The sequence below is a fragment of the Xenopus laevis genome, chromosome 6S (genome assembly GCF_017654675.1).
Source record: "Xenopus laevis strain J_2021 chromosome 6S, Xenopus_laevis_v10.1, whole genome shotgun sequence".
NCBI lineage: Eukaryota > Metazoa > Chordata > Amphibia > Anura > Pipidae > Xenopus > Xenopus laevis.
The window spans coordinates 31535137-31549151 of NC_054382.1; the positions used below are offsets into that span (position 1 = coordinate 31535137).

The following is a 14015-nucleotide window of genomic DNA, read 5'->3' on the forward strand; positions in this document are numbered from 1 at the left end:
AAGCATTTGCACCAACATCTCTAATAAAGACGTCCATACAAATTTAATGTACCGCCCTGTTCAAATTGACTTAAGCGTAAGATCACTAGCGACTTTTTGCTAGGCATAAACGAACAAAAAGTCGCCAGCGTTCGGCACCCAGGACACAACTTCACATTGTAGTGAATTAGCGTAGTGGTGTGAATCGGTTGTTAACAATTCGCCCTTTAGTGAATCTGCCCCTATGGGAGATGGCCTTCCATCCAATAAGGGATCCAATCAATACCTGTATATCCAGCTGCTGCCTCAGATAAATTATAGCCTGTAATGATCTTTTCTTACTCTAATTACCCTTTGATTACATGGTTCTGAAAGTCCATAGATTCTAAATGATTGGGTTCCTGATTACTCCGTGCAGTTTAGTATTCACTGCATGGGGGGAGGCTTGTAGCTGTGCAAGGTTGGACGTCTGGAGGAAGGCCCTTCCATTTGCATGAAGGACACTGACACCCCAGTCTGACCCTGACTCCATGTTGGCCAGCTTGTGCAATATCAGGTCTCAAAAGTTTAAATGGCAACACAAATTCTTTCTTGTCACAGATCCCATAGCATAAAAGTGAATATTTGCTAAGAGTGCGTTCTCTGTAGGCAGAGGGTAAATGTGCCGGCTGAAGTCTGCAGTACTGCAATTTGCGCTTCCTGAATGGCAGAGGCCTTGAATTGTCCCTAAAGATAGTAATGTTTGGGGAGTGAGCCTATGTAACAAGTTTAAGGCTGCTTGTAGCAATACAATCATTTCTTTTACATATGTTATTACATATACTAATCAGCCACCCACCATCTCCCACTTGTATTCCTCTCTGTCTACAGCCTGTGCACAGAGCACTTCCCCATTTTTTCACTTTTTTTTCTGTTAAAAGCCTGTACCTTACGTATCTATATTTTTTTTAAAGAAATTGTAAAACTCCATACTTATGAAACATTACTGTTTTCAGCCTAACTGAGTTATAAGGAACAGTAATTACTTCCAGGTTCATAAACAGACCCAGCCCTATAAGAAATTATGTAGAAGAATTCAGCCTTAATATGTCTGCTTATATCTGTAACTTGTCTGGCTTTTAGCTTTGGCTACCAGTGCAGACCAGGTGCTATACTGAGGCTTTAGATATCTATTTGGACAATTTTATTACAGATGCACCGAATCCAGGATTCGGTTCAGGATTCGGCCTTTTCAGCAGGATTCGGCCGAATCCCTGTGCCTGGCCGAACCGAATCCTAATTTGCATATGCAAATTAGGGGTGGGGAGGGAAATCGCGTGACTTTTTGTCACAAAACAAGGAAGTAAAAAATGGGTTCCCGTTCCCACCACTAATTTGCATATGCAAATTAGGGTTCGGATTCGGTCGAGATTCACCGAATCTTTTGCAAAGGATTCGGGGGTTCAGCCGAATCCAAAATAGTGGATTCAGTGCATCCTTACATTTTATGTAATTCATTCCTCTGAGATTCCCCTTTAGATACAGTAAGTTATGGGAAATGTGTGCATGCAGAGCCATGTTTTCGGGTGACTTCAGAAAACGGATCGCTCCGAGTGCCATCCCATTAGGAGATTAGTCCCCCGAAGAAGAGGAGATTTGTCTCCGGGCCCTGAATCTGAGTGTGTGCCCTGACCCTAAAGAAGAAAATGCATTTATATATTTCCACTGATTTAGTTCCAACTTCAGAAAGGGTGGTTTATGAGCTGTCAGCAGAAAGGACCTGGTGCTGTTGTAGGTGTCACCGACTATAGGTTAAACCTGAGGTGGCATCATGTCTGTGGAGGTAGTTTTTACATTAGGTACTGAACAAAGCCTCACCTTTAAATTGTCATCATGGTGAACCCTGTGCTCACATAATATAGAAATGCCCATTATCTACATTAGAAACATGTTCCTCTTTCACAGGACAACATTACTGTAATTTCTGCCGAATAGTCTAATAAAGTTAAATCAGACACGCCTATGGGCCAGGCCTTTTTAGTTAGAGTACAGTACTTTCCTATGCACACAAAGGCTTGCATCCTTCAAAATGCTTTATATATATATATATTGGTGATTATACTTATTACTTAGTGTAACACGGTTAACACAGTTAAGTTAAATATATAAATGTTCGCCAAATATCTCAGATCTGCAAGAGGTTAAATTCCTGACAGGAAGAATCACTTGGACTATACCAAAATACTGACCAAAAGTGCAGAATATACCTTTGAATGTTTTACTGTTAATTATGTTCTAGTTAAGAAATAAATAGTTCTAACAGAGCAGCTAACTTCTGTGGGAAAGATCATAGCCACACTCTAAACAGAATCTTTACCAGACCACAATCCTTAATGGACTTTCCCTTACCCCCTGTCTATATCCTACCATTTGGTCTGGTCCCTCCTCAGTGCTTTAGTTCCACAGAAGAGGTAAGATGTCTGTTACTGCTCTAATCACCTCAAAAGTTTTATGGTTGATTTTAAGAGTTATTCTTTTGCTGAATCAACTTGTCTTACCTCCAGCTATAGCAGCATTATGCTTTTATCAGGTTAGTAGTTTGTAGCATATTCCCAAAGTGATTAATGGAGACAGGCAGAGCACATGGGATCTAAAATGTCTGCCATGAGAAAACCTGTATGCTGTAATCCTCACAGTTATAAACTGCTTATTGTACTATGCTGAGGTTGTTATGTACTAATGTGCTATGTATATTAGCTATGTTGCTTTTCCTTACATTTTCCTGTAATATGTCAGTGGGGGTGTATTGAATTAACTGCCTGTTGTAATGTAGGTGGGCTGGTGGCCTGTGATGTACCTGAAATTGGCAGCGTTCTCCTTACTGTTTTACAGGTATGTTTATACTTTATGTTAAACTTCCTCTGTTATGTAAAATCCACTATACGATCACTGTTCTGTTCCTGAGTGCTTTAGTTCCACAGAAGAGGTGGGCTGGTGGCCTGTGATGTACCTGAAATTGGCAGCGTTCTCCTTACTGTTTTACAGGTCCCCAGCAGACAGTGCCAATCAATAAAGCATTGTAAAGTTATGATATCTCTGCCTGTGTTCGAGTCCTTATGCCTGTTGCAGTAACAACCCCTACACTGGTGGAGTGTGTGGAATAGAGGGCCACGTGGGTCGGTGTGACAGAAACAGAGGGTTACATTTGGTGCCGTGACTCGGATTTCATCGATTTGCACCGGTGACCAGTGAGGATTCTCATATTCGCCAGCGGTAACTGCAGCTGATAAACAAATAAGTGGACTTTGTTCAAAGGTTTGAGAGACTATTTTACAAGGACTCTGTAAGTGGTATAGAAAGACAATATGTCTGAGCATCGCACAACACCTCCAGGGCACTTACAATCAACCCCTGCACCACGGGGAAGAGGTATTCAATCACGTGACAAAATAAGTAATGTAAATTTAAGTTTTGGCATGTCAGCAATTCAGCCTGAAAGTTCACTGACCAGGTCTGGTTCACCTGCACTAACTGGTCATGGTGTAGCTGAACTGCAACATCAGCACGCTGCACAGGTAGGAGGAACAATACAAAATAGTGACCCTTATTGCAGAGGTGCAGCTAGCTACATGCAGGGTACATCTGAAAACCCTCAGTTTTTGTCCGATCTTATAAAAGAAGTTGGACAACAGATTAGCCACTCAATTATAACAGGGTTAGCAGCCCAAAACACCAGACTTGGTGACACTGCGCCAGTGAGTGACAAGCAAACTGAGGAGTGGGCTAAATTAAATTGGATACTCAATGCAAAAGTAAAGGAACCCCCTGTATTTAGGGGAGATGAAAATGATAAATGTACTGTATATGAATGGGAGGAAATTATGCAGTCTTACCTTACTAAAAAGGGTTACCAACTTGCTGAGCATGGTAAAGAGATTATGGATAGACTTATGGGTCGTGCAAAAGAACTAGTGAAAATTGGGGTCAGAAATAACCCATCTATAGATATTAAACGTGACCCAAGAGCGATTTACAGTATCTTGAAGCAACATTTTGGGGAAGCCATATCCTCCGCAACCCCATTAGCAGACTTTTATTCCACACTCCCAAAGCTTGGTGAGAGTAGTCTAGACTACTGGATTCATTTAAATCAAGTCATTGATCTTGCCAATGAGTGTTTAAAAAGGCAAGGGAAATGTGTGGAAGACCCAGGTCACGAGGTGGCAATGATGTTTATTAGACACTGCCCAGAGCCAGATTTGCAGTGTGTATTCAGGTGTAAACCCGCTGAAAAGTGGACTGTGGGTGAGGTTCAAGAAATGATGGATAGTTATCATAGAGACAAGAGACTGAGGCCCGAATGTAAGCCAGTCAAAACCATAGCTAGCAAGAAGGGGGAGATCTTAAATGTATCAACTGATTCCCACTTTTCTGAACCTCCAGTAAAAGAGAACCTTCCATCTTATATTAAAGAGGAAGATAATACAAATGTTGAGAGATTAATTACATTGCTAGAGAAGGTAATCCCAGTTCAAGGGGCCTATCAGCACCCGGTGCTGCCTGTAACAGCTGGGTTAACCCATTCAAGGAGGCACAATACTTGTGATATATGCAAAGATGGCAAACACTCTACAAAAGCACATTGTATGATGAACAATTTATGTTTCCTGTGCTGGCAATCAGGTCATAAGAGGCAGGAATGTCCAAAAAGGAAACTGACACATCAGTTAAACTAGAAAGCCTGCATGTAGAGGGGTGTAGTGTGGGCACAAATTCACAAACCCCAATTTCCCATGATGTCCATGACCTAGAGAATTGCTATAGGGAACATGCTCAATCCATAACTGACAAGACATTGGTAGTATTTCAACGAACACAAAGGGTCGCACCATATGACAACTTGTTCTATACTACTGTTGTTGTTCAAGAAAAATGTGAACTAAATGCTATGATTGATAGTGGCTCAATGGCCTGTACAATCAGTGAACAAGTAGAGGAGAAATTAGTGCAAGCTAATTTACTAAAACAATGTTCTGGTTCACCAAGTGGTATTGTACTTGTAGGTTGTGGTGGCAACAGAGTAAACCCAAGAGCTCAGTACGAAATACTGTTAGAAATGTTTAACTGTAAAATGATTGTGCCAATACTAGTGGTGCCAGGGCAAACTGATGATATAATTATTGGTACAAATGTTATCAAACATATTATCCATCAGCTAAAAAAAGATGACAATTTTTGGAAAGTGCTAGCGGCTCCTGAAAAGCATAGCGATGAAGATTCAAATTCCTTTTTACACCTTTTAGCTAATGTAAGCCGATGGAAAGGTGACATGATCCCAGAGAAAGTAGGCACCGTAAAGCTTAATACTTGTATTGTCTTACAACCCCATCAGGAACATTTAGTATGGGGTAAACTCCCAGAGAAGTGTAGCTTATCAGTTGGGAGCACAGTTATTATAGAGCCTACTACTTCCAAGTCTTGCCCACGTAATGTATTGGTAGGGCGCTCAGTTACATCATTATGGGGTGACAGATGGATTCCCATGAAGGTGATTAATACATCTGATAAGCAAATAACCATTCGGAGAAATGCAAAAATTGCTGATGTCCACCCTTGTATTGCTTTAGAAGACTTTGAACTGGACTGTCAGGAAAAAGCAAAGCTGTTACAATATCACACAGTACATGAAAATACTTGCACTGGTAATTCTATGAAAAGAGAATGTTCCATACCTGAGGAGTATAAACCTCATGAAGATATGAGGATCGTACTGAAAAATCTTGGCTTGGAAGAGTTGAATATAGATTTATGTGAGGTCTCAGAGTTCTGGAAACAAAAACTGGGAGAACTAATTACTCATTATGAACAGATCTTTTCCAGGGGGAAGTTGGACTGTGGTGAGGCCAAAGACGTTATACATCGTATAAGACTAACAGATGACCGACCTTTTCGCCTTCCATACCGAAGAGTCCCTCCTGCACATTTTCAAAAAATGCGAGAAGTCTTGAATGAAATGGAGGAGAAGGGAATTATTCGGAAATCCAATAGCGAGTGGGCCTCACCACTTGTCTTAGCATGGAAACCGTCTGGGGAACCCAGGATTTGTACAGATTTCAGGTGGCTGAATGCTCGTACAATAAAGGATGCATATCCCTTACCAAATCAAACAGATGCTCTAGCTTCTCTTAGTGGGAATTGCTGGTTTAGCACTATGGACTTAACATCAGGTTTTTATAACATCCCAATACACGAAGATGACAAGAAGTACACCGCTTGCATTACACCTGTTGGACTGTTTGAGTATAACAGAATGGCACAGGGATTATGCAATAGCCCTGCAACTTTTGCCCGTATGATGACATCAATCTTCGGTGACCAAAATTACCTAAGTTTGTTATGTTATTTGGATGACCTCTTGGTGTTTGGAAAGACTGAACAGGAAGCCATTGACAGAATCGAGATGGTCTTTAGTCGGCTTAGTGAACATAACCTGAAACTAGCTCCCAAGAAATGTAAACTATTAAGGCAATCTGTCAAGTTTTTGGGACATTTCATCACAAGGGAAGGAATAAAAGCTGACCCAGAGAAAATCTCAGCAATAACCAATGTTGCTGTGAGTGACCTGATGGAGATGGATAAGAGAACACCATCAGTAAAGAAAATACGGTCATTTTTAGGACTAGCAAATTATTATTCTCATTTCATTCCAGGACTTTCGAAAACAGCTAAGCCACTTTACCAGTTAACAGCTGAGCCAAAACAAGGCAGGCATATGTCAAAGAGAAATGGACAAAGAAAAACCATTATAAGGAAAATTTGCCCTGAAGACTGGACTATAGAGTGTCAGAAGGCTTTTGATGATTTGAAAGCAGATTTCCAAAACACGGTGATGCTAGCACACCCAGACTTTAGCAAGCCTTTTATACTGTCAACAGATGCATCTATGGATGGACTTGGCGCAGTACTTAGTCAGATGTCGGAATGCGGGAAGAGGGCTCAGCCTATTTCATTTGCTAGCAAGGCTCTAACTAAGTCCCAGTCAAAGTACCCAGCACATCGCCTTGAATTCCTAGCTCTAAAGTGGGCAGTGTGTGACAAGTTTAGCCACTGGTTAAAAGGACACCGCTTCACTGCATGGACTGACAACAACCCCCTCACATACATAATGAGCAAACCAAAGTTGGATGCTTGTGAGCAGAGGTGGGTTGCCAAACTTTCACCGTATGATTTTGACTTGAAATATGTGCCAGGAACACAGAATATACCAGCTGATCTCCTAAGTCGTCAACCATTTGTAAAGACAAGAATCAACAACAGAATCGTAGCAGAACCCTACCAAGATCTGTTGGAAACTTGCCAAACTTTTGATAAGGATGCAGTTCAGGAATCATTTAGACTTTCAGTGAGTGTCCAAGGAGTGGAGCATACGCCACTTCATACAGTCCCTAATTCCTGTTTGATGACAAGTGAAGAAGTTAAAGCAGTAATGCAAAACCACTTGCAACCTGCATATGGTCAAATACGCCACACAGTACTGATACAACCAAGAGTGAATACTCTGATACAGCAAGTATCAATTCCACTTCCAAAGTTCTCCTTAAAGGATCTTCAAACTAAGCAGAGTGAAGATGATGACCTTTCCAGGGCCATATACTTTGTCCAAAGAGGGAGAAGACCATCCCGTAGGGAACGTTCTTATGAATCCCAAAAGACTTTGAGATTGCTAAAGCACTGGGATAAGCTCAAGTTGGACAATGGAATTCTTTACAGAGTTTCAAGGAACAGGTCTGGAATTAAGAGATACCAGTTTGTGGTCCCTTCTTCTCTAAAAAGGGAAGTTCTGAAAGGAATCCATGATGATGCTGGACACCAAGGTCAAGACAGAACAAACTTTCTAGCGCGTGAAAGATTTTTCTGGACTCAGATGGAAGACGATATTAAAACATATGTAAGACAATGTAAGAGATGTGTTGTCAGTAAAACTCTAGAACCAGAAGGAAGAGCGCCTCTTGAATCCATTCTTACTACCCACCCAATGGAACTTGTATGTATTGATTTTTGGTCCGCTGAGGACAGAAATAATGAAAGTGTTGATGTTCTAGTTGTTACAGACCATTTTACAAAAATAGCTCATGCATTCCCATGTTTAAACCAGACAGCCAAGCAAGTAGCCCGTAAACTTTGGGATAATTTCTTCTGTATATATGGATTTCCTGAAAGATTACATTCAGATAGAGGATCAAATTTTGAAAGTGAACTGATCAATGAGCTTCTACAAATTGCTGGAGTAGAAAAATCTCACACAACACCCTATCATCCTATGGGAAATGGTCAAGCAGAACGTTTTAACCGTACTCTAGGAAATATGTTAAGGTCCTTAACTCCGAGAGCAAAAAGTAAATGGCCACAGATGATCCAAACACTGACCTTTGCATACAATTGCACTGTGCATGAAACCACAGGGTATCCACCATTTTTTCTTATGTTTGGACGTACCCCACGGTTGCCTGTAGACATCTTGTTCAGAAGTGTATTAAAGGATGAGACAGTTACAAGCCATGATGAATTTGTTGCATCTATGGAGAAATGTTTGCAGGAAGCAATAAGTATAGCACAGAAACATTCAAGTCAAGAAAAAAAGAGACAGGCCAGGAAATACAACCAAAAAGTAAAAGGCTTTCAAATTCATACTGGTGATCATGTTCTACTTGTAAACAGAAAAGAACGAGGAAAACGTAAACTAGCTGACATTTGGGAGTCTACAGTGTATGAAGTTGTCAAGGCCAATCCAAAAATACACATTTTTCAGATACGTGATCCAAAAACTGGAAAGATCCAAGTAGTGCATCGCAACTTAATACTACCAGTTAATTTTCTGCCTTTAGAGATCCCTGATGAAGATTCATCAGACAATTCTTCTACTGTGTCCAGTTTGGAAGCAGAAGATCATCATGACTCTTTTGGTGAGGAAGGAGATACTGAAAGTACCCTGAATTGGGTTTTGCAAAATAAAGAGAGTAGTAGCCCAATAAATAATACAGAGAGAGGAGATTCACTACAGTCATGTAATGATATAAATACAGCACAAACAGAAGGCATTGGAAATGAAGTTTTATTTGACCTACAAGTACCCAATGATTTGTCGGATTCACAGCTTAGTAACCAACAAGGTGACTTTGTTTTCCAGTCAGATAGGCAAAGTGATGTTACTCATGCTTCAAGTGACAAAGAATCTTCCCATTTACCCAGAGTTCCACAAAGTCCAGTAGAAGGTTTAACTCAAACAAGTTCTGGTAGGATTGTAAAGCCAGTGGACAGACTTATTTGCTCAATGAATGCCATAATATCTAGCTGCCAAACTGAAAGTCAGTTGCTAGAAGTACTTAAATTGCTAGGCAATGCCCTTAACAAATAAAGGATAGAACAAACTATCACTCTACTAGCGCTTTGATAGGAATATGTAAGAGCTTATTTTACAAAAATAAGGCAAGACAAATGGTGTGTGTATGCATAGTTTAGTGGCATAAAAACCAGAAATTGATAAGGGGTTTAGTACCATATGTAAATAGTATCTCCTCATTTAAGCATTGTGTAAATGGCACTTTGTGTTACCTACTGTACGAGGGTAGTGCACACCCTCTAAGTAGTTCTTAAATGAACCTTTGCTAAAGGGCTGAGGAAAAGGCTCTATTACCTTATATTGTAAGCACAGATACCTATATAGCTTATTGTAATATAAGAACGCTATGTTATATTATTCCAATTTAATGAGTAGATGTGAATTTTGGTAAGTCTCACAACATACTATGTAAAGTTTTGATTCAGTTGGTGTAACAAATATTTGGCGAAATTAAGGAGGGGTGAATGTAACACGGTTAACACAGTTAAGTTAAATATATAAATGTTCGCCAAATATCTCAGATCTGCAAGAGGTTAAATTCCTGACAGGAAGAATCACTTGGACTATACCAAAATACTGACCAAAAGTGCAGAATATACCTTTGAATGTTTTACTGTTAATTATGTTCTAGTTAAGAAATAAATAGTTCTAACAGAGCAGCTAACTTCTGTGGGAAAGATCATAGCCACACTCTAAACAGAATCTTTACCAGACCACAATCCTTAATGGACTTTCCCTTACCCCCTGTCTATATCCTACCATTTGGTCTGGTCCCTCCTCAGTGCTTTAGTTCCACAGAAGAGGTAAGATGTCTGTTACTGCTCTAATCACCTCAAAAGTTTTATGGTTGATTTTAAGAGTTATTCTTTTGCTGAATCAACTTGTCTTACCTCCAGCTATAGCAGCATTATGCTTTTATCAGGTTAGTAGTTTGTAGCATATTCCCAAAGTGATTAATGGAGACAGGCAGAGCACATGGGATCTAAAATGTCTGCCATGAGAAAACCTGTATGCTGTAATCCTCACAGTTATAAACTGCTTATTGTACTATGCTGAGGTTGTTATGTACTAATGTGCTATGTATATTAGCTATGTTGCTTTTCCTTACATTTTCCTGTAATATGTCAGTGGGGGTGTATTGAATTAACTGCCTGTTGTAATGTAGGTGGGCTGGTGGCCTGTGATGTACCTGAAATTGGCAGCGTTCTCCTTACTGTTTTACAGGTATGTTTATACTTTATGTTAAACTTCCTCTGTTATGTAAAATCCACTATACGATCACTGTTCTGTTCCTGAGTGCTTTAGTTCCACAGAAGAGGTGGGCTGGTGGCCTGTGATGTACCTGAAATTGGCAGCGTTCTCCTTACTGTTTTACAGGTCCCCAGCAGACAGTGCCAATCAATAAAGCATTGTAAAGTTATGATATCTCTGCCTGTGTTCGAGTCCTTATGCCTGTTGCAGTAACAACCCCTACACTGGTGGAGTGTGTGGAATAGAGGGCCACGTGGGTCGGTGTGACAGAAACAGAGGGTTACATTAGGCTTATTGCATGTGGCTTAGTATTTGTCTTTCATTCCCTGGAAAATGTAGTGATTAAGCAATATACATTAGTTCACAGCTGTATAGAGGTAATGGGTGTGTTATCTGGAAATCCATTATCCAGAAAGCTCCAAATTATGGAATGGACATCTCCCATAGACTCCATTTTCATAAAATAATTAAAAAATGTCAAAATGATTTCCTTTTTCCCTGTAAAATAAAACTGCACCTTGTACATGATCATAACTAAGATATAGTAGATCTTTAGTGAGGCAAAACAATCCTACTGAGTTTATCTAATAGTCATATGATTGTTTAGAAGACTTAAAATATGGATGTCCAGATTACGGAAAGACCCCTTATCCAGAAAACCCCTGGTCCCAAGCGTTCTAGATAATAGATCCCATACATATTCTCTACATTTATGGGGGATTATCTTGCACTTACATTGAGGTCAGTCAAAAAATATAAAAAAATATATATATTTTTTCATTTGTTTGCTTGATGGGTTTATGTGTTCCCCAAATATTGCTTATTCCCAAATCCCCTGCATTGATTTACTCAGTACAGTTGCAGCTGGCTCAATTTACATACCAGAGCTGGAAAAAAAAACTGTTTTAAGTGTGCTTCAATCCATACTGCTATTTAAAATAAAAAGTGGCACAAGAATTAGGGGAACACCCTTTCCTCAGGTGCACATTTCTCTCCCCTCCCCACCCAAAAATTAACCAAAAGTTCACCATTATGCACTAATTTTGTTTGGACTCTGCCCAGTTGAAAACAGAGGTTTCTTCTGTTCACTGGCATAATTTTTTCCTATCCAAATGACCTAACTAGTCATTTTCCAGTTTATGTTTGTATTCCTATCCCTAATAATCAAAAACAGTAGGTTCAGGAGCTCTCTGCGAGTTTCCCCTCATTAAGGCATCAAGGCAGTTTTCTATTGCTGGAATGTTTCAGAATCATAAGTAACTCTTTGTCCCTGTTACCAGCTGCCTGAACTGACTGCTATAGATATTTATTATGCCCCATTCAACTATATGTATGTATTCAGCCTATTTCTAGGCAGTGTAGTTACAGCTGGGGCTCATCTATAATGATCTGCAGGTAACAGAAGAGATAATGGAGTAAGTTTAAATTAAAACCAGGCGCCATTATAATATCTCATTACCTGGCAAAGTTCTGAGTCTATGAGCCATATAAATGTCCTATGTATTTAATGGCAACATACAGCATGTCAAGATCAAAGGTGTGATCAAAAGACAGCGGTTTAAATATTATTTTTAAAAAAGTGAATTATTTGATTAAAATAGAGTTTATGGGAGCTTTCTGGATAATGGTGCTCTTACCTGTTTAAGCAAGTAGGTGGCAGTCAGCTGAATGCAGGTGTAACAAGTAAACAAGTAAAAAGCCTATGAGTTAGGGCTCTTACACATGAGCGTTCTGACCTGCGCTCCCCTGCGTTCCGTTTTTTGGCGTTCAGCCACAGGGGAGCGCAGGAATAGACGCAAGTCATTATTTCAAATGGGGCTGTACTCACTCAGGCGCGTGTAGGCGCTGAACGCAGGAAAAATGCAGCATGTTGCGTCTGAACCTGCGTTCGGCCCCTACACGCGCCTGAGTGAGTACAGCCCCATTTGAAATAATGACTTGCGTCTATATGAACGCCAAAAAACGGAACGCAGGGGAGCGCAGGTCAGAACGCTCATGTGTAAGAGCCCTAAGTGCCCACAAAGGCACGCGTTCGGCCTATGAATGTCTTAATAAAACCTTTTTAACTCAATGAAATCCAGAGCTACTGCTTTACTTGGAAATGGGTATCACCCTATTTGGAGTAAAGGAATGAAACCTGCTCAAGACAGTCATTATATAAATATTTTAAATGATAAAAAGCCATGTAGATTTCTTAAAAATTAATTGTTTGGTAAAGTTACAGACTAAGAATTCATGTTTAATGATTCTACTTTTGGACATTTGAACCAATTCTACTTAACTCATTCTAATGGCTAATTTTCATTAAAAAACATCTATAAACCTTTGGCTTTTGTTGATTTACACGGATCACAGTGTTAATTGTGGGTATTTAAGGCATTGATGCCCAAGATGATGATACATTTCTGGAGATATGAACTTGCTTTCTCTCAAAAAGCTGCCAAATGCTCAGTGCTAGTGGTTCTACGTTTGGTTTAACGCGATCTAGGTGGAAATAAATCTCACAGATGGACTTACCCTGAGCAAACTTGCTGGTCATCTAAAGCAGGAAAAGTTGAATTTGAATTCAAATGTGAGATTTATCACAGCTTGACCCTGGATTACTGAGCTGCCAGAATGAAAGTACAGAGTAGAGAGCTAAATTACTAATAAGGGCACTATCGCTTTAGGTCCCTTTGCAAAAAATTTTTTTAACCCACTCAAAATCTCACATTTTGCCCTCGGTTGTCAGTGGAAATTGTGTGCAATCACAAGGGCTGTTTTTTTTAACAAGCCTCATTAACAATAGTAGGAGGGGGGAATTTTGATTCCGAGAATCACCCAGGCCTAATTCCAGACTGGAAAAACCTTTGCCTTTGTTGCTATATGAGCCTGTAAATTCTGTATTTGTCCCACACCATAAGAAAGCTGCTTTCAGTCTGGTGGTGAGAGTAAACAGCACAAATGATATTTATATTTTGTTTTACAGTGGAAAACAGGTGTTCCTCCTCTGGTGCAACGACATGTGGGAAATGCCTTGCCCTGGGACCAGAATGCGGATGGTGTACTCAAGAGGTGAGCGTCTTGTTTGATTTTCTCATGTGCTGTTTGCTGTCAATCGTTGTTTGTTACCCTTTGTCTGTTTTATGATTTTTTTCTAGAATTCTCTGCACCTTTTTTTTTTTCATCTTGTGGCCTTGTAGTAGTCCCTGAACCTTAACTCTAAGCATGCCTTAACAAATGTGCAGGGAGTTGCTTTTCACCAATACCTGGTTGAACCTACCTGGTGTACTGGCCTGTATAACCTCTATTATTGTATTGGAATAACAACTGGGGGTGGGGGGGGGGATGGGGTCAGGGCAAGCAGGCTAGGCAACTTTACCCCTTTTATTCTGACCCACATGTGAAATAGATGTTTATTTATGGC

General features: G+C 40.0%; 1 protein-coding gene across 1 annotated transcript in view; it reads left to right on the forward strand.

Annotated features, from left to right (window-relative positions):
- itgb8.S (integrin subunit beta 8 S homeolog) overlaps positions 1-14015 on the forward strand; it is an 80049-nt gene that overhangs the window by 15349 nt on the left and 50685 nt on the right. The window contains exon 2 of the mRNA XM_041567494.1: positions 13578-13663. Coding sequence (XP_041423428.1) covers positions 13578-13663 — 86 coding nt within the window. The remainder of the gene's footprint in view (positions 1-13577; positions 13664-14015) is intronic.